The following is a 19,023-nucleotide window of genomic DNA, read 5'->3' as shown; positions in this document are numbered from 1 at the left end:
ATTGAGGTCATTCCACAATTAGTATAACTAATCCAGATAGTAACGGCGCATCCGGTGCCTAGGGTACATCCTGAACCTTTCCTAGTTCCTTTTGTTCTTGTTTATTAGGATACACTAGTGCATACTATGTTGTCGCTGAATCACTCAATATAATCATGATATTATTTTGCATGTTTAATTTTGAAATTAAAATGTACCGAAATATGCTAAATTTCTAACACCTTGAGCATACGCATGCGCGAGCGTGGCCGATCAAGACTTTGAACGGAACTTGGATTTCATATATGCAACCTGTAAATCCGTGCACAATACAGTTGTAGATCCGTATAGCAAGTTTTCGTGCAGAGGCAGCCGCCATGGGCAGCGAGGACGTTCTCCCCGACGCCATCCTCGAGCTCGTTCTGTTGCGCCTGGACTCCCCGCTCTGTCTCCGCGCGGCGTCGACGTGCAAGCGATGGCGGCGCATCATCGCCAGCGACGCCTTCCGCGCCCTCCACGGCTCCCCGCACGCCGTCGCCGGCTCGTACTACAACAAGGACATCTTCGTCCGCCCACGGTTCGATCCCTCGCCGGCCAACGTTGCCGCCGCCGTCGACGGCCGCCACTTCTCCCTCGACTTCGTCCCCGGTGACGACAAGAGCAGCTGGACGGTCAATGACAGCCGCGGGAGCCTCCTCCTGCTCGACCGCGAGGACTGCAGGACCGGACGCTCTGACCTGATCGTCTGCGAGCCCCTGACGCGGCGCCACGTGATGATCCCTCCCCCTAAGCCGGACGCCGCCTACTTCGCCACCGCCGTCCTCCTCGACGGCGACGCCGACGCCGACGCCGACGAGCATGTCGGCAGCATCAGCATGTCGAACTTTAGGGTGCTGTGCTTGTTTGAAGCCGGCCGCATCCGCGCATGCATATATGTTCAGCTCGGGCGGCAGCTCCTCCCGGCGGGAAACGAGCACCGACGGGCGGCCGGCGCGGTGCCACGTTAAAAAGAATAATTAAATAATAATTTTTTCATAATTTTAATTTTTTTCAACATTTATTTCCTTTACAGGAAATTTAGTATAGGAAAATAATTGATTATTTTTTTGAATTAAATAAGGTTGTTCTGCGTGTGTTGCACCTGTGCCGATGCTGCTCTTTTGTTTGTGCTGATTAAATGAGGAAGTTTGAGTTCAAATATGTTTAACGCGGTAGAAAAATAGAAAGAACTTTTGTTGTCTCTCTTTTCTTTTTTTTCCTTTTCAGCTTGCTCTCTTCCTTCTTCTGTCCTGAGCTCGCTTGGAACCTAGCAAGTAACCTGTCAGTCGCAGCAGTCTTAAACTCATCTCCCCTTGTCAACAATGTCAAACACGCTCCTGCAACAATATCAAACACGCTCCTGCCGTCGCATGCTGCCGTTCCACCGTTGCTGCATGCCGTTCACCAGTCGTTGCCGCCGGCTGGCCATGCTGTCCCGCCGCTGCTGGCTTCTGTGCAGTGCAAAGCCGCTACCCTTTGTGTGCCGCCTCCTGCTGTACGCCGCTTCCGGTCTCTAAGCCGAGCTGCTTGCATTCTATGCTGCCGTTGCTTGTTGGTATGTTGCCGTCGGTTACAGTTTGAGGCCACATCGGCATCATGTGCAAGCAAGACAGCACCATGCATACCTGTATGCAGACACGAGAAAGAGCGTCACGTTTCTCCTGGCTGCAGGGGAACGCGAGATGAACCTGAACCAGAACTCCAGACGCGGACCCCAACGAGTCGGATGAGCCAACGCGCCACCTATAAATTGCAAGCCACGGCACCCGGACTCACTTTTCCGCATCAATCCCAGCACCCCAGCGTGCCCTAGTTCGAATGTCCACCCACGCGCCACCGTCGTCCCGGCGAACTCTAGCGGCCAAATCAGGCGCACTCCGACGCCGACGAAGCGAATCGCCACCACCTCGGTCGATACTCCGATCCCCTGATGGGCGGCGTCCAGCCGTCGCCGGCGCCTCATCGTTTGCCCAAAGCCGTGCCGTGGGACCAATCTTGTCCATGCCCCGGACGAGCATGTCGTCACGCCGTTGATCCTCCGTAATGGTGAGCACACCGATGCCTTCTCTTCTCTTTGGTCTCCTGCATTGCTATCCTGTTTCGTTGCATCCAAGTTCTGCAGGACGGCGCTGCTTTAGCAGCCTGTGCGTAGCAAACAGCCACGCGTGCCATGCCTGTTCCATCGTCCCTGCTGCCCTGGCCATGCACCCTTGCCAAGCCGCTCAGATCGCTGGCCATCGCCGTCGAGCAAGCTGGGCACGTCAAGCAGCTATAATCTTTGCAAGCTGAGCAAAATAATCAATCGATCGATGCTGGCCTCCTATGCATAGAAGCAAACATGCCACTCGCCATGCAAGTATGATGTCATGGTGATGTCGTGCCTATGCAGTAAGTAGGATCACTTCTTTTAGAAAAATAACTAGGATGCTTCCTAACCGTATTTTCTTTCCAGCATATTAAAACTTCACTAATCTTTTAGCCTTGACTATCTTTGATCTATAGAACAATCCTTTATTCAACTATAAAATCCTTGCTCACGTTAGATCCACTTTATCAATTCATTTAATTTCCTTTCTCGATTATTGCTTCACGGTGACATCATCCTTTCATGATGTTCAAATAGCTATCCTTTTCTTCTTAAAATACATATCTTAACGCGTAGAATAATTTAAAGTGCTTTACTTTTCTATTTTTATGATTGGTTTACTTTTTTAATTTTTATTTTATTTGTTTGCTTGTATTTGCGTGCTCTGGATGTTATTTTTGGATGATTGTCATGGGTAGAATGAACGCAGTTCGAGAGCTTTCAAGAGTAAGGAGACCAAGACATTATGAGCAGCAACGGTATCGTGGATAAAGGCAAGTGTGTCCTCGTGCTTTTGTCATAACAACTATATTTAATCATATTGCATTGCTCTGCATTTATTATTGATGAGTTCTATTAAGGTTTGCCTAGTTTTTAAGATCATTCCTTGTCAACATGGGTTTATCTTTCTGTTGGGTAGTACTTGCTTAGTTGATCTAATTGGGTATGGTGGTTTTAATGAACTCAATGATTAAACTTATTTAATTTATGCTATACCTTTTATTAATACAAGATCACCATGCTTAATTGGAATATGGAGAACCACCCAGGAAAACAGTGCAACCATAAGGACTATATGGCTCTAGTCTTGGCTAATTAATTAGAGACTCTAGTTTGGGGTAATCTTACCAAAAAGGCAAGAGGGGAGGCATTGATGGGTATAACCCAGCCCTCAGTCTGATCTGCTCTATGGTAGCTTCACAGTCTTGAGAGAGGTTTATGCTCTGCTTCGACCCGAAACCTTAGCAGGTTACCACTTATTAGGGAATCTTTGTAAAGGCCTCATAGTGTCCCTATGCAGTCACACCTCCCTGATCAGCATAACATGGTTGGGTCCAAAGTTCTTTTGAACTTTTACGCAACTTGTGGTGAAAGTGTACAATCTCTGCAGAGAGTAAAACTGATATATTAGCCATGCTCATGGTCAAGAGCGGTCTGGACCCTCACATGATAATTGAACTTGAAGATTGACTTAAATTATGCTTTATGTTATGGTTATGTTTCTGCCGTATGCCTATGGCTTATGTTTATGTTAGTATTTAGGTGCTAATAAAATTTGACCAACTAAAATTGCTTATCGTTGTAAACCTGTCAGCCTTTCCTTGTTCAAGTCTTGCATTCATATTTTACCCACACTTGCTGAGTACGACATATACTCACCCTTGCTATAACCAATGTTGCTTAGAAGAAGAAATTGTTATGAAGTTGTTGTGAAGATGGTGCTAACTTCTAGGCGTACGCAATTCCCGGTTTGGAGCCTTCGTTTCCAGGATTAAGCTGTAAATCTCTGATAGACTCTTTATCTTTCCTTCTTTCCTTCTTTCCTTTACATGATACTGTTACTGTTATTCATTGATGATGTCACTATATGTATGAAACTTGATTCTGGCATACATATAGGTAGCACGTCATACATATAGGTAGCACTTGGTTTTGTTTTAAAACCGGGTGTGACACGCTGCTCCTACACTGCATCGGGGTCGCCGCCAGACAGTTGTTCTGGCATGAGAGGAGGAAGAAGGTGGTCGCTCTTGACCAGAACACCCTAGAGTTCTCCTCTTTCGTGTTGCCTGACAGAGACATCATCAAGGCAACCCCCACTGTCGGCCGCGATGGCGAAGCTCGCATCGTGGTCGACGAGATTGGCAGCAAGCTCAAGATCTTCGCGAGGCTAGGCGGTGGCAGCGGTGAGGTGTGGGCACTGGAGAAGACCACTCGATTTGGCACCCACCTATGGAGGCAGGGATGGTGTAGATCCGGATGGCAGCACCGGGGAGGGCCAAGATGTTCCGTTTGGACATGGAGATGGTGGAGGTGGAGCGCTGCTCGGGCATGAGCGTGAAATGGACCACGTGTATGAATTTAGAAAGGCGTATCCATCGAAGTTTCCATGCCCTCCGTCCTTGCGTGCATATTGCTTTGACAACGACGCATTATGATCCTATTATTATCCGTTGATGAAAATCATGTGTACTGAGAGATGTGTATCTATATGGCTGGATTTTGAGATACACCATATCTCCAATATTGAACTCTCTATTAGATCTATGTTTATCAGCTTGGTGTTTCATTCTAGCTTGAGCCTTCTATAAATTGTCCTTGGTAACTTGTTGACCCACTTGTCTGTTGCTTAATTGTTCTTGCACCGTGAGATCAGGACAGTCAGGTATTACTACCTCAGCTACCCTAGGAGGTTGGAATCCATACAGTGCTTGAAATGGTGTCATGTTCAGGGAGGTGTGATAGGATGTCTTGTACTGCCATTGTGCTAAAGAAAGCCAGTGATGCCACCTTTTAGGACTTGCAAAACACATGCACCTGAGATAATTCTTTAAGCATTGATTGACTCTCTCAGTTTGACCATCAATTTGTGGGTGGTAGGATGATGTCAAGTGGAGTTGAACACCCATTGATTTGAATAGAGACCGCCAAACTGTACTTGTAAAAATGGATCTCTATCAGTGAGGATGACTTTAGGAAGACCATGGAGTTTGAACACTTGATCAAGGAATAGCTGTGCTACATCTTGAGCAGTGTATGTATGTGCTAGAGAAATGAAATGAGCATATTTTGACAGTGTGTCACTACCACTAGTATCATATCCTTGTTTTGTGATTTTGGTAATCCCTCAACAAAATCCATTGAAATATGAATCCATGCCATATCTGGTATTGGCAATGGTTGCAAAAGCCCAGGATAGGTTATATTCTCATACTTGTTTTTATGGCATACAACACAATTTTTGACAAACTCAGTGACTTGTTGATTCATTTTTGGCCAGTGAAAATTCAGTTTCATTATCTAATAAGTAGCTCTTTCACCGGAGTGGCCTCCCAAAGCTGAATTGTGGAAGCTTTGTAACTACTGCTGTTTCAGATTACCACTGTCTCCAACGAATAGTTTTCCTTTAGGACAATGTAAAATGTTGAACAGCTTGTGGGTCAATGCTCAATTTGGTTATAAGGTCTGAGCACTTGTTATCTTGGTCATAACTCTGAATAACTTGCTCCATCCAGATGGGAATAATCGTGGATAATGCCAACAACTCAGTGGAGTGGATAGCTCTTGATAAAGCATCAGCTACTTTGTTGCTTTTGCCTTGTTTGTATTCCACTGTATAATTGAATCCCAACAGCTTGATCAATAATTTGTGTTGAACTCCTTCTACAAGTCTTTGCTCATGGATGTATTTCAGACTCTGTTGGTCTGTTCTGATGACGAGAGCAGTACTAGCAAAATAATGCTTCCACTTTTTGATTGCCTCAAGAATGGCCATAACTTCTTTTTCATATGTAGAAGCTTCTGTTGCTTTAGGACCTAGAGTTTTGCTAAGAAAAGCAATGGGTTTTCCTTTCTGCATTAACACAACTCCAATGTCATTACCACTAGTATCTGCCTCCAAAGATAAAAGGCTGACTGGAATCTTGGAGTGCTAAAACTGGAGGGTGGGACATCACTTCTTTTAGTTTCTGGAAGGCTTGCTCCTGGTCACTTGTCCAGGTGAAAGAGTCTTTCCTTAGTGCATGAAATAAGGGTTAGCAGATAGTTCCATATCCTTGGATGAATCTTCTATAATACCCTGCCAATCCTAGGAATGCTCTTAGCTATGTGACATTTGTTGGTGAGGGCTATTTCTGAATGATGCTTATTTTTGAAGGATCGGTAGCTACTCCTTGGCTGCTAATTACATGACCCAAGTATTCAATTTTCTGTTGAGCAAATGTATATTTACTTAGTTTAGCATAGAGCTTGTTCTGCCTTAACACTTCCAGCACAGCCTTTAGGTGTTTGACATGGCCATCCATTGTTGGGCTGTAAATCAATATGTCATCAAAGAAAACCAGGGAAAATTCTTGAGAAATTCTGCTAAAATAGTGTTCATTAAAGACTAAAATGTTGCAGGAGCATTAGTCAATCCAATGCTAGTACCACATACTCAAAGTGACCCAAATGTGTAGTAAAAGCTGTCTTGGCAATATCAGACTCTTTCATTCTAATTTGATGATAGCCTGATCTGAGGTCTATTTTGGAGAATACTATGGCTCCAAATAATTCATCTAACAAATCTTCGATAATCGGGATAGGATACTTGCTCTTGACAGTACTTGAGTTGAGCTGCCTATAGTCAATACACATCCTCCAAGTGCCATCCTTTTTCTTCACCAATAACACAGGAGAGGAGTATGGACTAATACTTACCCTAATCATATGGGTATCTAGTATGTGCTTGTTTAGTTCCTCCATTGAATTTTTCCGGTGAAAAGGCAACCTATATGGCCTCTGATTCACTGTTTTTGACTCATCCAACAATTTGATAGCATGATCAACTGATCTCTGGGGTGGAAGGTTTTCTGGCTCCTAAAATATATAATCATATTTTTGTGGAGCATCAAAATTTTCTCCTTCTGCCACAGTAGAATCTTCAATAACAGCTATTTCTTCTTTGCCTTCATCATTCTCCATGACAATAACTGAGTAAATTTGTTTGCCTTTACATACTTTGGCATGTCTAGGGACCGGGACCCATGCTTCCCTGCATTTAAAACATTTGCTTACTGCCCTTAATTTTGCAATGTTGTTAGCTTCTTTAGGTTCAGGAGCTTTTGTTTCTTTCTGCCAAGGTTTCTGTTGTTTAGTAGCAGGATTAAAAAATGTAAACTTTCTTGGTGTAGGGTTAGCTTGCTCCAAACATTTGGCAAACCAAAAAGCTTCAGTTAATGTTGTTGGTTTGTGGCATTGCATGTGGTGCTGAATTTGCTCTCTCAGCCCTGAGACAAAACTGTAAGTGAAATATTCATCTTGTAGAGATGGATTATCCCTTTTTACTAGCCCATTAATTCCTCAAACTTGGCTATATACTCTATGACATTGCCTGTTTGTTTTGATGTGTGGAATTGGCCTATTGCTTCATAGGTTGAGACTTCATTGAACCTGTCTCCAAGCATCCTGCAAAATTTATGCCATGGAACTGCTGAAGGGGTACCGGTGCTTCTCCACCAAAATTTTGCCTTGCCCACAATATGCATCACAGAAATTTGTACTCTTTCTTTATTCAGTACTTCCACCAACTCAAAATACTTTTCAGACTTCCTGATCCACCCATCAGGATATGTGCCATCAAATTCTGGAAAAAGATAATTTTGGACCTCTAGCAATAGATCTCTATTGAAATTGCAACTGCTGGGCAAATTGTTTTGGTCTTCTTGCTTCTTGATAAAATGGTCCATTGTTGTTCTTAATCCTTCCAATTCCTCAGCAATGGCATAAACCACTTCACCAGTGACTGCAGTATTCACCATCTTCTCTCCCTTGTGAATTCGGTTTGAGCACAGCTCTCCCCTATCAGATTCACAAGATCGTCTACCGCCACCTAGACTGCAGGTTTGGCTCTGGAATTTTACACCAAGACTTGCTTGGCAACCCTCACCAAAGAGCAGTCCACACCTTCACCTCCACGAATCTGATTCAGGTCAGTTTACGGAATTTTACACTAGAACAAGTGTCTAGCAACCCTGGCTGACAAGAATTGATCGTTAATTTTGGGGAAAAATGGGTGGTTTCCTCGAATCTGGGTGGGAGGGTGGGATTTTAGGTGAGTAGGTTGCAACCACCTACCACCGCTCCAATCGGACAATATTCGAGAAATTGGCTCTGGAAGTTGGAGAATTTAGGCCAAGGAAGGATGGCTCTAAATACCAATTGTGAGGAATAGAGAAACAGGGGACCAATCAAATAGGGATAACAGCAAAATACTGAGAAGAACAACAAGAACTCGAACTGCAACTGGCAGGAATAGCTCTGTAGATAACTAAATCGGCAAACAAAGGTTCAGTTTCAGTACCCGATACAGATGCCGACGATGCGACGGCGAGGAACTACAGAGACTAACCTAGCCTAGGGTTCTTACGAGTTTATCTTCTCCTTTGATAATGCTTACAAACCCTGTCCAAGAGCTAAATACAGGCTCAAGGGATAACAGTAAAAAGAGTGCTTTACAGCCAGCAAGGACTGTTACATGTGTGAAAATGAGGTAAAAACACAGTGTGGCGAGTGAGACGATGATGGACGTCGGATGGTTGATGGACGGCATCGACGAAGTCACTGAACCGTTTAAATGGATGCTGACTTGCTCTGCTTTGCTCTGTCTGCTTGCTTGACAAACTGAACGAGCTTAACTGACAAAACTGAATGAGGCCATTGTTCCTGACAGCGGAGTAGGTGCACAACAGACTGCCCTGCGCAGGTGTCGAGGCGCAGGCACACGGCGCCATGGCGAGGGCGGCGGCAGCGGTGATCGGTGGCTGGCGAGTGTTGTGGCTTCGCAAGACTCCATCTCCGTCCCCTACCCCTCTGCCTCACATCTATGCCTTCTCTGCTAGTTCTCTGTCACACCCGTTTTAAGGACAAAACCAAGTGCTACCTATATGTACGCTAGGATCAAGTTTTAAACATATAGTGACATCATAAGTGAATAATAGTATAGTATCACGTAAAAGAACACAATAAAGACTTAGGAAACCATCAGAGATACGCAGCTTAAACACTAGAAACGGAGGCTTCAAACTTCACAGGAAATCGACTGGGGGCAGCGTATGCCTAGAACTCAGCACCATCTTCACATCAACTTCATAGCAGCTTCTTCTTCTGAGCAACGTTGGTTATAGCAAGGGTGAGCACATGTCGTACTCAGCAAGTGTGAGGAGAATATGAATGCAAGGCTTAAACAAGGAAAGGCTGACTGGTTGACTACATTAAGTATTTTTAGTTGGTCAAATTTTATTAGCACCTGATTACAAAGGTATAAATATATACCAACCCACAATTAATAGATACATAAGCCATAAGCATATGGCACAACCATAACCATATCATAAACCACAATTTAAGTCCATCTTCAAGTTCAATTATCATGTGAGGTCCAGGCCGCTCTTAACCGTGAGCACGGCTAATCGATCAGTTTTACACTCTGCAGAGGTTGCACATCTTTACCCACAAGTCGCGTAAAAGTTCAAAGAACTTTGGACCCAACCATGCTGTGCTGATCAAGCACTCATCACACTTCCGAGGTGTGACTGCATAAGGACGCTACGAGGTCTTTACAAAGATTTCCTAATAAGAAGTAGTCCGCTAAGGTTTCATGATCATCGCAATGTATAACAGTCCCCTAGTGGGTATAGTGTCTTAGCAAAGCCCACTTTCCAAGAGAGCAAGTGCTACACACCGACTATTGTCTCCCCCTCTTGCCCTTTCGATAAGACCGCTTCAAACTAGAGTTTCTAATTAATTAGCCAAGACCAGAGCCATAATAGTTCTTGTGGTTGCACTGTTTTCCTGGGTGGTTCTCCATGTTCCAATTAAACACAGTGATCTTGTATTAAAGAAATGTATAGCATAAATAAAACAAGTTCATCATATTGTTCATTAAAACCACCATAACCCAAGTATAGCAGCTAAGCATAGCTACCCAACAGAAAGGTAAACCCAGGTTGACAAGGAATGATCACACAGACTAGGCAAACCTTAATAGGACCCATCAAATTAAATGCAAGCATATGCAATGCTGATTAAATAAAGTTATTGGGACAAAAGCACAAGGACACACTTGCCTTTCTCCAACGGAAAGTTACTCTTACTGCTCTTCGGCTCTTGCTCACTTGAAACTCGTACTCTTCAAATCTTCCGAAAAGCGATCCTTCCACTCGAAGCAATCACCGGCACAACATACAAGCAAACAAACAAGTACAACTAAGGACAATACACCAAAAACAGAAGAAAAGCTTTAAAAGATCATACTAGAGGATAGGGCTCGATCTAAGATTACGCAAACGCAAGAAACGCTGAGAACAGAACTATGGTTGAGAAGATAAAACTAGCGAGAGTTTTGGATTATAAAATGAAAATAAGAGCTACAAGCTTCGTTTATTTTAGTTGAGAAAACAATGTAAAGCTATTTCAGAGAAATATCCTTAGTTAGAATTATTCAAGTCATATTTATATTTTCATAAGAAAAGATGGTGTAAAGCTTAGTCTAATTTTATTTATCAATATTTAAGTATAATTTATGCAATTTAAACATTTAATTTAAAAGTGAGATACATGTAAACATCTAAGTGCATAACTTTATATTTCGAGTTCAACTAGTAGATTAGATTAACGACACATTTATATGCATATTAGTCGAATTAACATTTAATCATGAAAACTCGAGATATAAACTATATAGATTTTATTTAGAAAGAAAATTAAATAAATATTAAGAAAATTCAATTTATTTTACAAAAACCGACGTATAACTCTAATTAGCTTTTAATTGGAAAGGTTGTTTTGATAAGCATTAATCATATTAGTTTATGAAAACCCGATATATAATCTAATTGGATTTTATTTAGAAAATAATGTGAAGTATGCATTAATCAAGTTAACACTTAATTATGAAAAATGGTGTTTAACACTATATAGATTTTATTTAGAGAAGAACTTGTTTATCAGGCATTAATCAATTTAATATCAAATTTATTTTCAAAGACATGAAATGATGGACAATAGCACCACTATCGTGCAACTTACGTTATTATGAATCTAACGCAACTTGAACGGATTAAAACGGAGTTAAAACATGGACTCTAGAGCTAAACACGATTGAAGGACCTAAACGTAATTAACTATAGATTTGGAGGGTTAGCAAGGGAGATACACAAGACTCATGGAACAGTCACTGCAAAAAGGTGAAACTTTGAGGTTAGATCTGCAAAAGAAAGCCTAGGTGGACTGGATCTGAGAGTGAGGGATTATCTAGGGGGTTATCTGCAGGTTTGCTAAGACACAAGGATTTTCCAAAGGAAAAATACCGGAGTTCCCAGGGGCTAAACCGCAAAAGAGGTGACTCCTTCAACCTCTCGCCAGGACTCTGACCGGCCAGCTTGCCGGCGCTCCGGCGACGACAGTCGGCGGTGAGGACGCGGAAAGGAAGAGGAGGGCAAGGGGAAACTGCACCTGAGCTCACCGGCGATGGGGAGGCGCGGCAGCGGTCAAAATCCAGCCGGCGGCGGACGGAAGCAGCAGCCGGCTCGGCTTCTCATGGCGGCGGTGTCCTGGTGACAGAACGACGACATGGATTGGCGGAATGGATGCGTCTCGACGAGGGGATTCCATCGGTGCTGTCGTCTTGCTCCAAGGGGTCTCATGGCCGGCAAATCAGCGACGAAAACCGGTGGTGGTGGCTCCCAGGCCGGCGGCGCAAAGCAGCCGGGCGTGAGGCGGCGGCGCCAGAGAGAAGAAGGGGGAGGCAGCAGGCGGCGCGAGGGCTCGGGACTCGCCATTTTATAGGGCGAGGCGCCCTAGGGCTCACGCACGCCGAGGCCCAGGGAGGCCGGCGGCGGCATTGCTCGGCAAGTCCGGGAGCAGCAGCGCCTGGGCCCAGATGGGCCTTGGCGGTTCGGTAGATGGGCCAGAGTGGGTTGGGCGCGGGTCGAGCTTGCGGGCTCGGCCCAGAACTGTTAGGAATGTTTTTCCTATGAAATAAAATTCCATTTAATCACAGAAAATACTCCAAAGATCCCAAAAATTATAGGAAAATTCATGGAGATAGATTAGGACACAAGGAGTCCAAATAAAATATTTGGAGCTCATGAAAAGGATTTTAGAGCCTTCTAAAAATTGGATTTAACTCTAGGGAAATGAGAATTAATTCCAATAAAAGCTGGAAAATTCCCGAAAAGATCTGGACAACGTCTAAATGCATTTTTAAAATATTTTGCACTCAAGAACACCGAGATGCATCGGCATGAATGCACAAACACAGAACAACAATATTTAATTTAGAAAATCAAATATTTTTTCCTATACTAAATTTCCTGTAAAGAAAAAGAAAAATTGGAAAAAATTTAAAAATTATGAGAAACTTATTGTTTAATTATTCCTTTTAATTACATCCTGAAATTCAAAAATTTTAGGTGTGACATTCTCCCATTCTCCCTTTCCTGGCATGGCATCATGACAATACTTCTGCAACATCTGTGGTGACAAATTTGCTAATTGGCTTCATATTTTCAATACTTGCAATTTGCGAGTGCTTATGATGCTTTAATTAATTTGTATTACGCATGCCAAAACCTATGAATCACGCTGTCAAAAAATTTACTCTTTTAAATTTGAATACCCATTTTGTTGAATACCAACATTTGATTCGAAATGTTGAAATACCTTTCATATGTATTCAACATTTTTTCAAATTCATAATTCAACATTTCATCCAACCTAGTTTCAACATTTTAGAAAAACTAATTCAACAAATTTGATATAAAGCATTGAAATAGTGTGATCAAAATATTGAATTAGTGTAACCAATATGTTGAAATGTTTATTGGAAACAACGGAATGATATTGTCTTCAATGCTGAATCACCATCCAGGCAGAGGCTGATCGATGGTCGCGGCAGCAGTACAGACTGCAGTTTGTGGCACTGGAGGCAAACAAGGATGGGTCTAGGTCCTCTTAAATTAATCACCATAAAAAGACTGAACAAAATGCTTTCCTCAATCTCCACACAGAGTTACCAAACCATCTCTCCACAATATTTATTTTTCTACAATTACCAACGATCGACGAACTAATAGCTCATCTATATCTTCTTTTTGCAGCACGGCTTATGTTTACCCATGCCCAATTATGAATGCCCATGGTCAAATATCTCGGGCCGGATAGATTTGGATTCCATTGCAGCTTATGTAATCTACATCTTAGGGCTTGCATGGGTGCTATAATCATTCAGTTTTGGAGTTCAGAAAGAAGCCCGGACGTTGTAAATTATTAGTTACTTTAACTTTATCCCAAGTTAAATATGTCTAACTTTGATTAAGTTACAACATCAAATTAGTTTCGTCCAGGGGCGGACCCAGGGCCCGACCACCCTGGGAACCTGCCCGGGCTCATTGAGCGGTAGTGCACTGAATGAACAATTAAGCTAGCAAAAAATACCTTCAACGTGATGCATGGGCAACCAGGGCAAAGGCACACAGAAAGGATAAGGGCCAAAGCACATATCTAGGCTACTTCATCTGCCCAGGCTAGCTGTACAAAACCTCTAGGTCCGCCACTGGTTAAATCTACCATTAAATATGTATTGTTAGTGTGTTTATTTGGTATTGTGAAAATTGATGTATTTTTCTATAAACTTGGTCGGAGTTTAAATAACTAATGTGATCATTAATTTGAAACGGAGGAAGTAGTATCCTTTTGGGTCACTATGAGGTGCTTGGGTGTAAGTAACAGAGCAGTAAATAGGCGCTATCTTTGGTATTTTCTTCTAGCTAGGTAAAGCACCAGCACAATGATGAGAATGTGCATCTACATGACATTGGCAGCTAGCCCCAAGACAGGGATGTTCTTTACGAAGCCATTTTTAATGGGACACGAGATCATACCAGGCAAAGCATCAGCACAGGGACGTTGTTTCTTTCTCCATTTTTTTTATGTTCAAAGGTTACCCGGATTTCCCAAAGTTGTACTAACTACTAATTTATACTAAGCCAGTGTTGAACGCAACATCTACGTACACCGGGAAGCTCAGATTGTATATCTAGCTACATGGATTCCCTAACTTTGATCACTTTGAGTCGCTCACAAGGCAACGATAACAAATCTAGTAGTACTCAATTAGCCTCTACAGAAGGATCAGATCAGGTAAATAATTAAATAACAGATTGCCCTAGCTTGCTTTCACTTCTTAATACTAGCACACGCCTTTAATCTTTATCTTTTGAATATCCTACAGAAGCAAAGAATCATCTCTCTTTCTTTTCCTGGCAATAATTAAGCAAAAGGATCATCTGATAACCATACAGACACAAAACAAAAGTTCAACTGGACTCTCCTGCGCGCTCACGCACACAGAATTGTTGGCTCCATCTGTTGTTTGGTTTCTCTGTCTATCTCCTTGTGGTGCATGCCAATCCTACTAAACTAAGGTATGTAATTTAACCACTCGATTCTTTCCATTGCAAATACAAGTTCATTTGTAATGCAAGTAGGATGCTTATCATGGAAATCAATTAATTTGCAAACTGGATATGTCATATATGGCTCACAAACTGCAATCCATGAGGTAGCTGGATGATGGTCTTCCAAAATGAAATGGAGGTTGCGGTACTATTGCTGATGATCTAGTAGCTTTACTGCATGCATAGATCCACAATACCGTGTTGACTGCTGAGCGGTGCGGCCGGTTAGTCCAATACATCATGAGTGCAAAGGTAAATCGGCTAATTAGTATATATGCTCTCTTTTATTGTTTCCACTTGATCTCAATTCTCAAGTTATTGAATAGGTAAATCCCCGATGACTGGTGCATATGTGCATGTATGCAGGTTATTGAGGCTGACACGATAGACGAGGCTGCTACAGAAGTTCTCGAAGTGCTCAAGGAAAAGGCTAATACTACTAGAAGTCTAAGCAGCAGAGACAATGTCTTCTACTTCGATGGCTGGGACGGGCTTGGGGCATCCGCCGTCCTCCGAAACATCGCCCAACGCCTCAGTGCTACTACACCAGATGGGAAGAGAGCCCTGGCCGACCTGGAGTTTGATCAGGTCATCCACATCGACTGCTCAATGTGGGAGAGCAGGAGAGCCCTTCAGAAGGCAGTCGCGGAGCAGCTGCAGCTCCCCGATGAAGTGATGAAGATGTTTGACCGGCAAGATGAGGAGGATGATTTCCGAGGCGTGGCCGAGGGATCCCGCGCTGAGCTACAACAAGTGGCCTGGGAGATATATCAGCACACGCAGAAGGCAAACCGCAGATTATTGGTGATTTTCCACAATGGGAGCAGTGAGGAGATCGACCTGGCCACTTGTTGCGGCTTGTCTCTGTCCGGGTACTCAACCAGCAAGGTGCTCTGGACATTCCAAGGGAGGTACCGGATCAAACCTCGGACCAAAGTTGACAAGGCCATGAAGAGCGCAGGAACAACTGATGCTTTTCTCTCGGCGGGCCCACGCCGCTATGGGAAGGAAGAGCAGCTCTGGTCCTACCTTGTACTTGAAGAGGCTGCGGAAGTAGCTGAAGCATGCAAGGTCACTGCTGGGTCTCGCGACATTATCAATAAGCCTACACAAGTTGCTGAGTGCTTCCTGTACATGTTGGATCTGTGTTGCAAAGGAAGCCAATCGATCGACTATGATTTGGCCACCCATGGCGCCAACTACTGGGTATGTGATCGCATCATACATCAGTTACAGCATGAAGAGAGAGATGTCAACGGTGGTGATAAAGATGATGGGTTGTGGAGAGCTGTAGATGCTCTGCAGCAGCAGATGCTGTTGGATATGGACCACCATCAATATTTGACCTCCCCTCATTTAGCAATGTTCATCAAGAGCAAACCATACTGGACTTCACCAACCTGTGGGTTTACTAGGATCCCGGCCGGAGCTATTCATAATGGAGACATGTTCCAGCACTGCTCCAACAAGCTTCATGTTCTCAAGCTCTCACGCTGCACATTCAACTTCCAATCACCTCCATTCCAATGCTGCCAGAGCCTGAAGTTCCTATGGCTTGACCGTTGCCAACACACTGGGATTAACAACACAGATGGAGAAGGGAAGGAAGAGGACGTCCGTCGGTGCTTCCAGAGGTTGTGGGTGCTCGACGTGCGCGATATGCACTGTGTTCATATCTTGTCTGGACAGATGATGGATTACATGACTCAACTCAGGGAGCTAAATGTGATGCGAACCTGGAAATGGGACATGGGACAGCTCCAGGGACGATTGCCTAACATCCGCAAGCTCCGAGTAGCAATGTCTAGTGTCACCTGTAGTTGCTCAGAAGAGGACCTGTTCTCGGAGATGAACAAGATGGAGGTTCTTGAATTTTCAGGAAACAACATTGACAGTTTTTGCATCACAATCAACAATAGTAGCTGCCTTGAGACCGTCAATATTGTTGAGTTTGGGGGATTTAAACGAATCTCCTTCAAGGGATGTACTAAACTGAAGAATCTAATCTTTAGTGGGAGGTTGTATCATGTCTGTGCCCTAGACATCTCAGGCACAGCAGTGAAAACACTGGATCTCACTGGAATAACAAACCTTGGTCTTCATGAGCTCTATCTACTTGACTGCAAGAAGCTTTGTGCAATACTGTGGCCACCAGAAGACATAATGAAGCGAGACTTGGATAAGTTGTGCATTGACACCACGCGGTCAGCACCCACTGCCCAATCTAGGGAAGAAATAGCCAAGAGGGGTACTACTGCTGCTACTATAGGAACATCGGCAGCAACAACAGTACTGCATCGCAGTCGACCGACCAATGAATTTCCTTGGTACATTTCTGTAAGGGATGCAAGGCTCCTCATGTCCCTTGAAGCAGTGTTTGGAGGTCTCCCCTACACCGAGTCCCGCAAGCTATATTTGGAGGTTTCCCCTACACCAAGTCCTACTGTTTTTGCTGCTGGTTGCAGAGATGAAGGAATCAAGAGCGGCAGCAGCAGTGAGCTACAGCGACAGCCTGCACCTGCAATATACGCAGCAGCAGGTACCACCGCTAAATGTGATGGTGATGCTACGGGGATCATGTGGATGTGGTCTTGCCCGGATGTTCCTGATCTTCACGAAACAAGCTGCTATATGCACATACAAGAAACCAATACCATTACTGTGCCAGAGTTTGTAATTTATTGTGCTAAAATCCTGCATGTGCGGGGTAGCATGTCCATCACTGTTTTTCCTTCGGGCACCGAGTCCCAGGGTTCAGAATGGGTCCAACTGGAGTGGTGCAGAATCGAGAGGTGCCCCAGATTGGAGGATGTGTTCACTCTCGGAGAACAAATTCGGGGCCTCGAAGGGAGGTCCTACAGCATGAAGACATTCTGGGCCTCACAGCTCCGGAAGGCAAGCTGTATCTGGAAGTATAGTGAACCATGTGGAGTCTGCCGTACATTCGAGTACCTGGTATTTTTGCACCTGGATTGCTGCCCCAGGCTGGTGCATGTACTCCCTTTGTCACTATACATGATCGACCGTGACTTGCCGGAGAGCTTGAGTCAGCTAGAAACCCTCGAGATCACGTGGTGCGGGGATCTCCGGGAGGTATTTCCTTTGGAGCCCTACGCCAAGCGCTACGTGAAGCAGCAGCCTCAGCCAGTTACCCTAGACTTCCCCGGTCTCAAGCGTATCCACCTGCATGAGCTCCCTAGACTACATAGCATCTGTGGTGGTGTGAGGATGTCCGCGCCCAATCTGGAGACCATCAAGATCAGGGGCTGCTGGAGTCTCAAACGCCTTCCGGACGTCGGCGGCGGTGACAAGGCAGTGGAGTGCGACTGCGAGAAGGAATGGTGGGACAGGCTTGAGTGGGATGATGGCTCGCAGGTGACCCGCTACAAGCCGATCCACTCGCGGTACTACAAGAAGACCCTGCTCAGGAGCTCTGTTCTCAGGTGATCCCTCTTGCCCACCATGCTATTTACGAAGTGTACAGATTTTACAAAATGCCCATCATGGTATACTACTAGTAGTATTTATGATAGATCACTAGTAAGTATAGATGATAAATTGTTATGCGTCCCTACTCTAATGTGCATTGTTGATTTGTTCAACTGAACTGGTGGATCATTGTTTCTCTCCCGTCCCTGTAATGCTCTCCTCTCCAACCTCCTGCAGGTGAGGTGAGGCCCTTCACTGCTGGATCTCCTGCTGATTCTGCTTCAGCGGCAGTTCGATTGATTTGTGTGTGAGAATGACGACACGGATGCATGCTTCGCTTGCGTCCAGGTTGTCTGCTTCTGCTTCGATTTACTTTGTTTTGGTTTGGTTCCTCAGTTGAGCCAACCCAACCACTATAACACAGATTGAAAGCGTGTTATCATGACATCTTGATGGATAAGATGGCGTGATGCAGACAGACCCCTATGTGCCCTGTCTGGAGCTGTGGACAAAATAAAAGCAAGAGCCAGCGATCGTTCAGCACCTGAGTTCCCTTGGGTTTGCTTCTGCCAGTTGCTGCGCTCTTGGCTGGTGTGCTTGTGGTGTGTGCTGTATTTCTATGGCGTGTGGGCTTTCAGTATTGTGTGGAATGGAGTGATCAATGTTGTTTGTTGATGCACTTGTATTTATAAACAAATCAATAAATGCTGATGGTTGTGTGTGTGATTTGAATGTCCACGGTTGTACTCCCTCCGCCCATAATAAAAGCTATGAATTTAAAAAAGCTAAAACGAATAAAACGGAGGGAGTACATGGCAACATGTATAGGGATCCAATACCAGAATTGGGAGACATTTGCTACGTCATATGTACTCTGTTCTGCGGTAATTGAGAATATTTTCATATAATTTTTCTGGGCATGTATTTGTAGTGTAATCCAATACCTCTGATGCAGATTATTCATCAGTTAATACTGGGATTTCTAGAAGGAAC

At 44.1% G+C, this 19,023-nt stretch overlaps 1 protein-coding gene across 1 annotated transcript; it reads left to right on the top strand.

The window, feature by feature from the left end:
- Nucleotides 1–356: 356 nt before the first annotated feature.
- LOC111256349 lies at nt 357–18,754 on the top strand. Its single transcript, XM_022824230.1, has 3 exons — nt 357–797; nt 14,968–18,044; nt 18,268–18,754. The coding sequence occupies exons 1-3, from the start codon at nt 357–359 to the stop codon at nt 18,269–18,271; spliced, it is 3,522 nt and encodes a 1,173-aa protein (XP_022679965.1). The 3' UTR covers nt 18,272–18,754.
- The last annotated feature ends 269 nt before the right edge of the window (nt 18,755–19,023 follow it).

This window comes from Setaria italica, chromosome II, assembly GCF_000263155.2.
Source record: "Setaria italica strain Yugu1 chromosome II, Setaria_italica_v2.0, whole genome shotgun sequence".
NCBI lineage: Eukaryota > Viridiplantae > Streptophyta > Magnoliopsida > Poales > Poaceae > Setaria > Setaria italica.
This window is presented reverse-complemented; position numbering and strand designations above follow the sequence as displayed.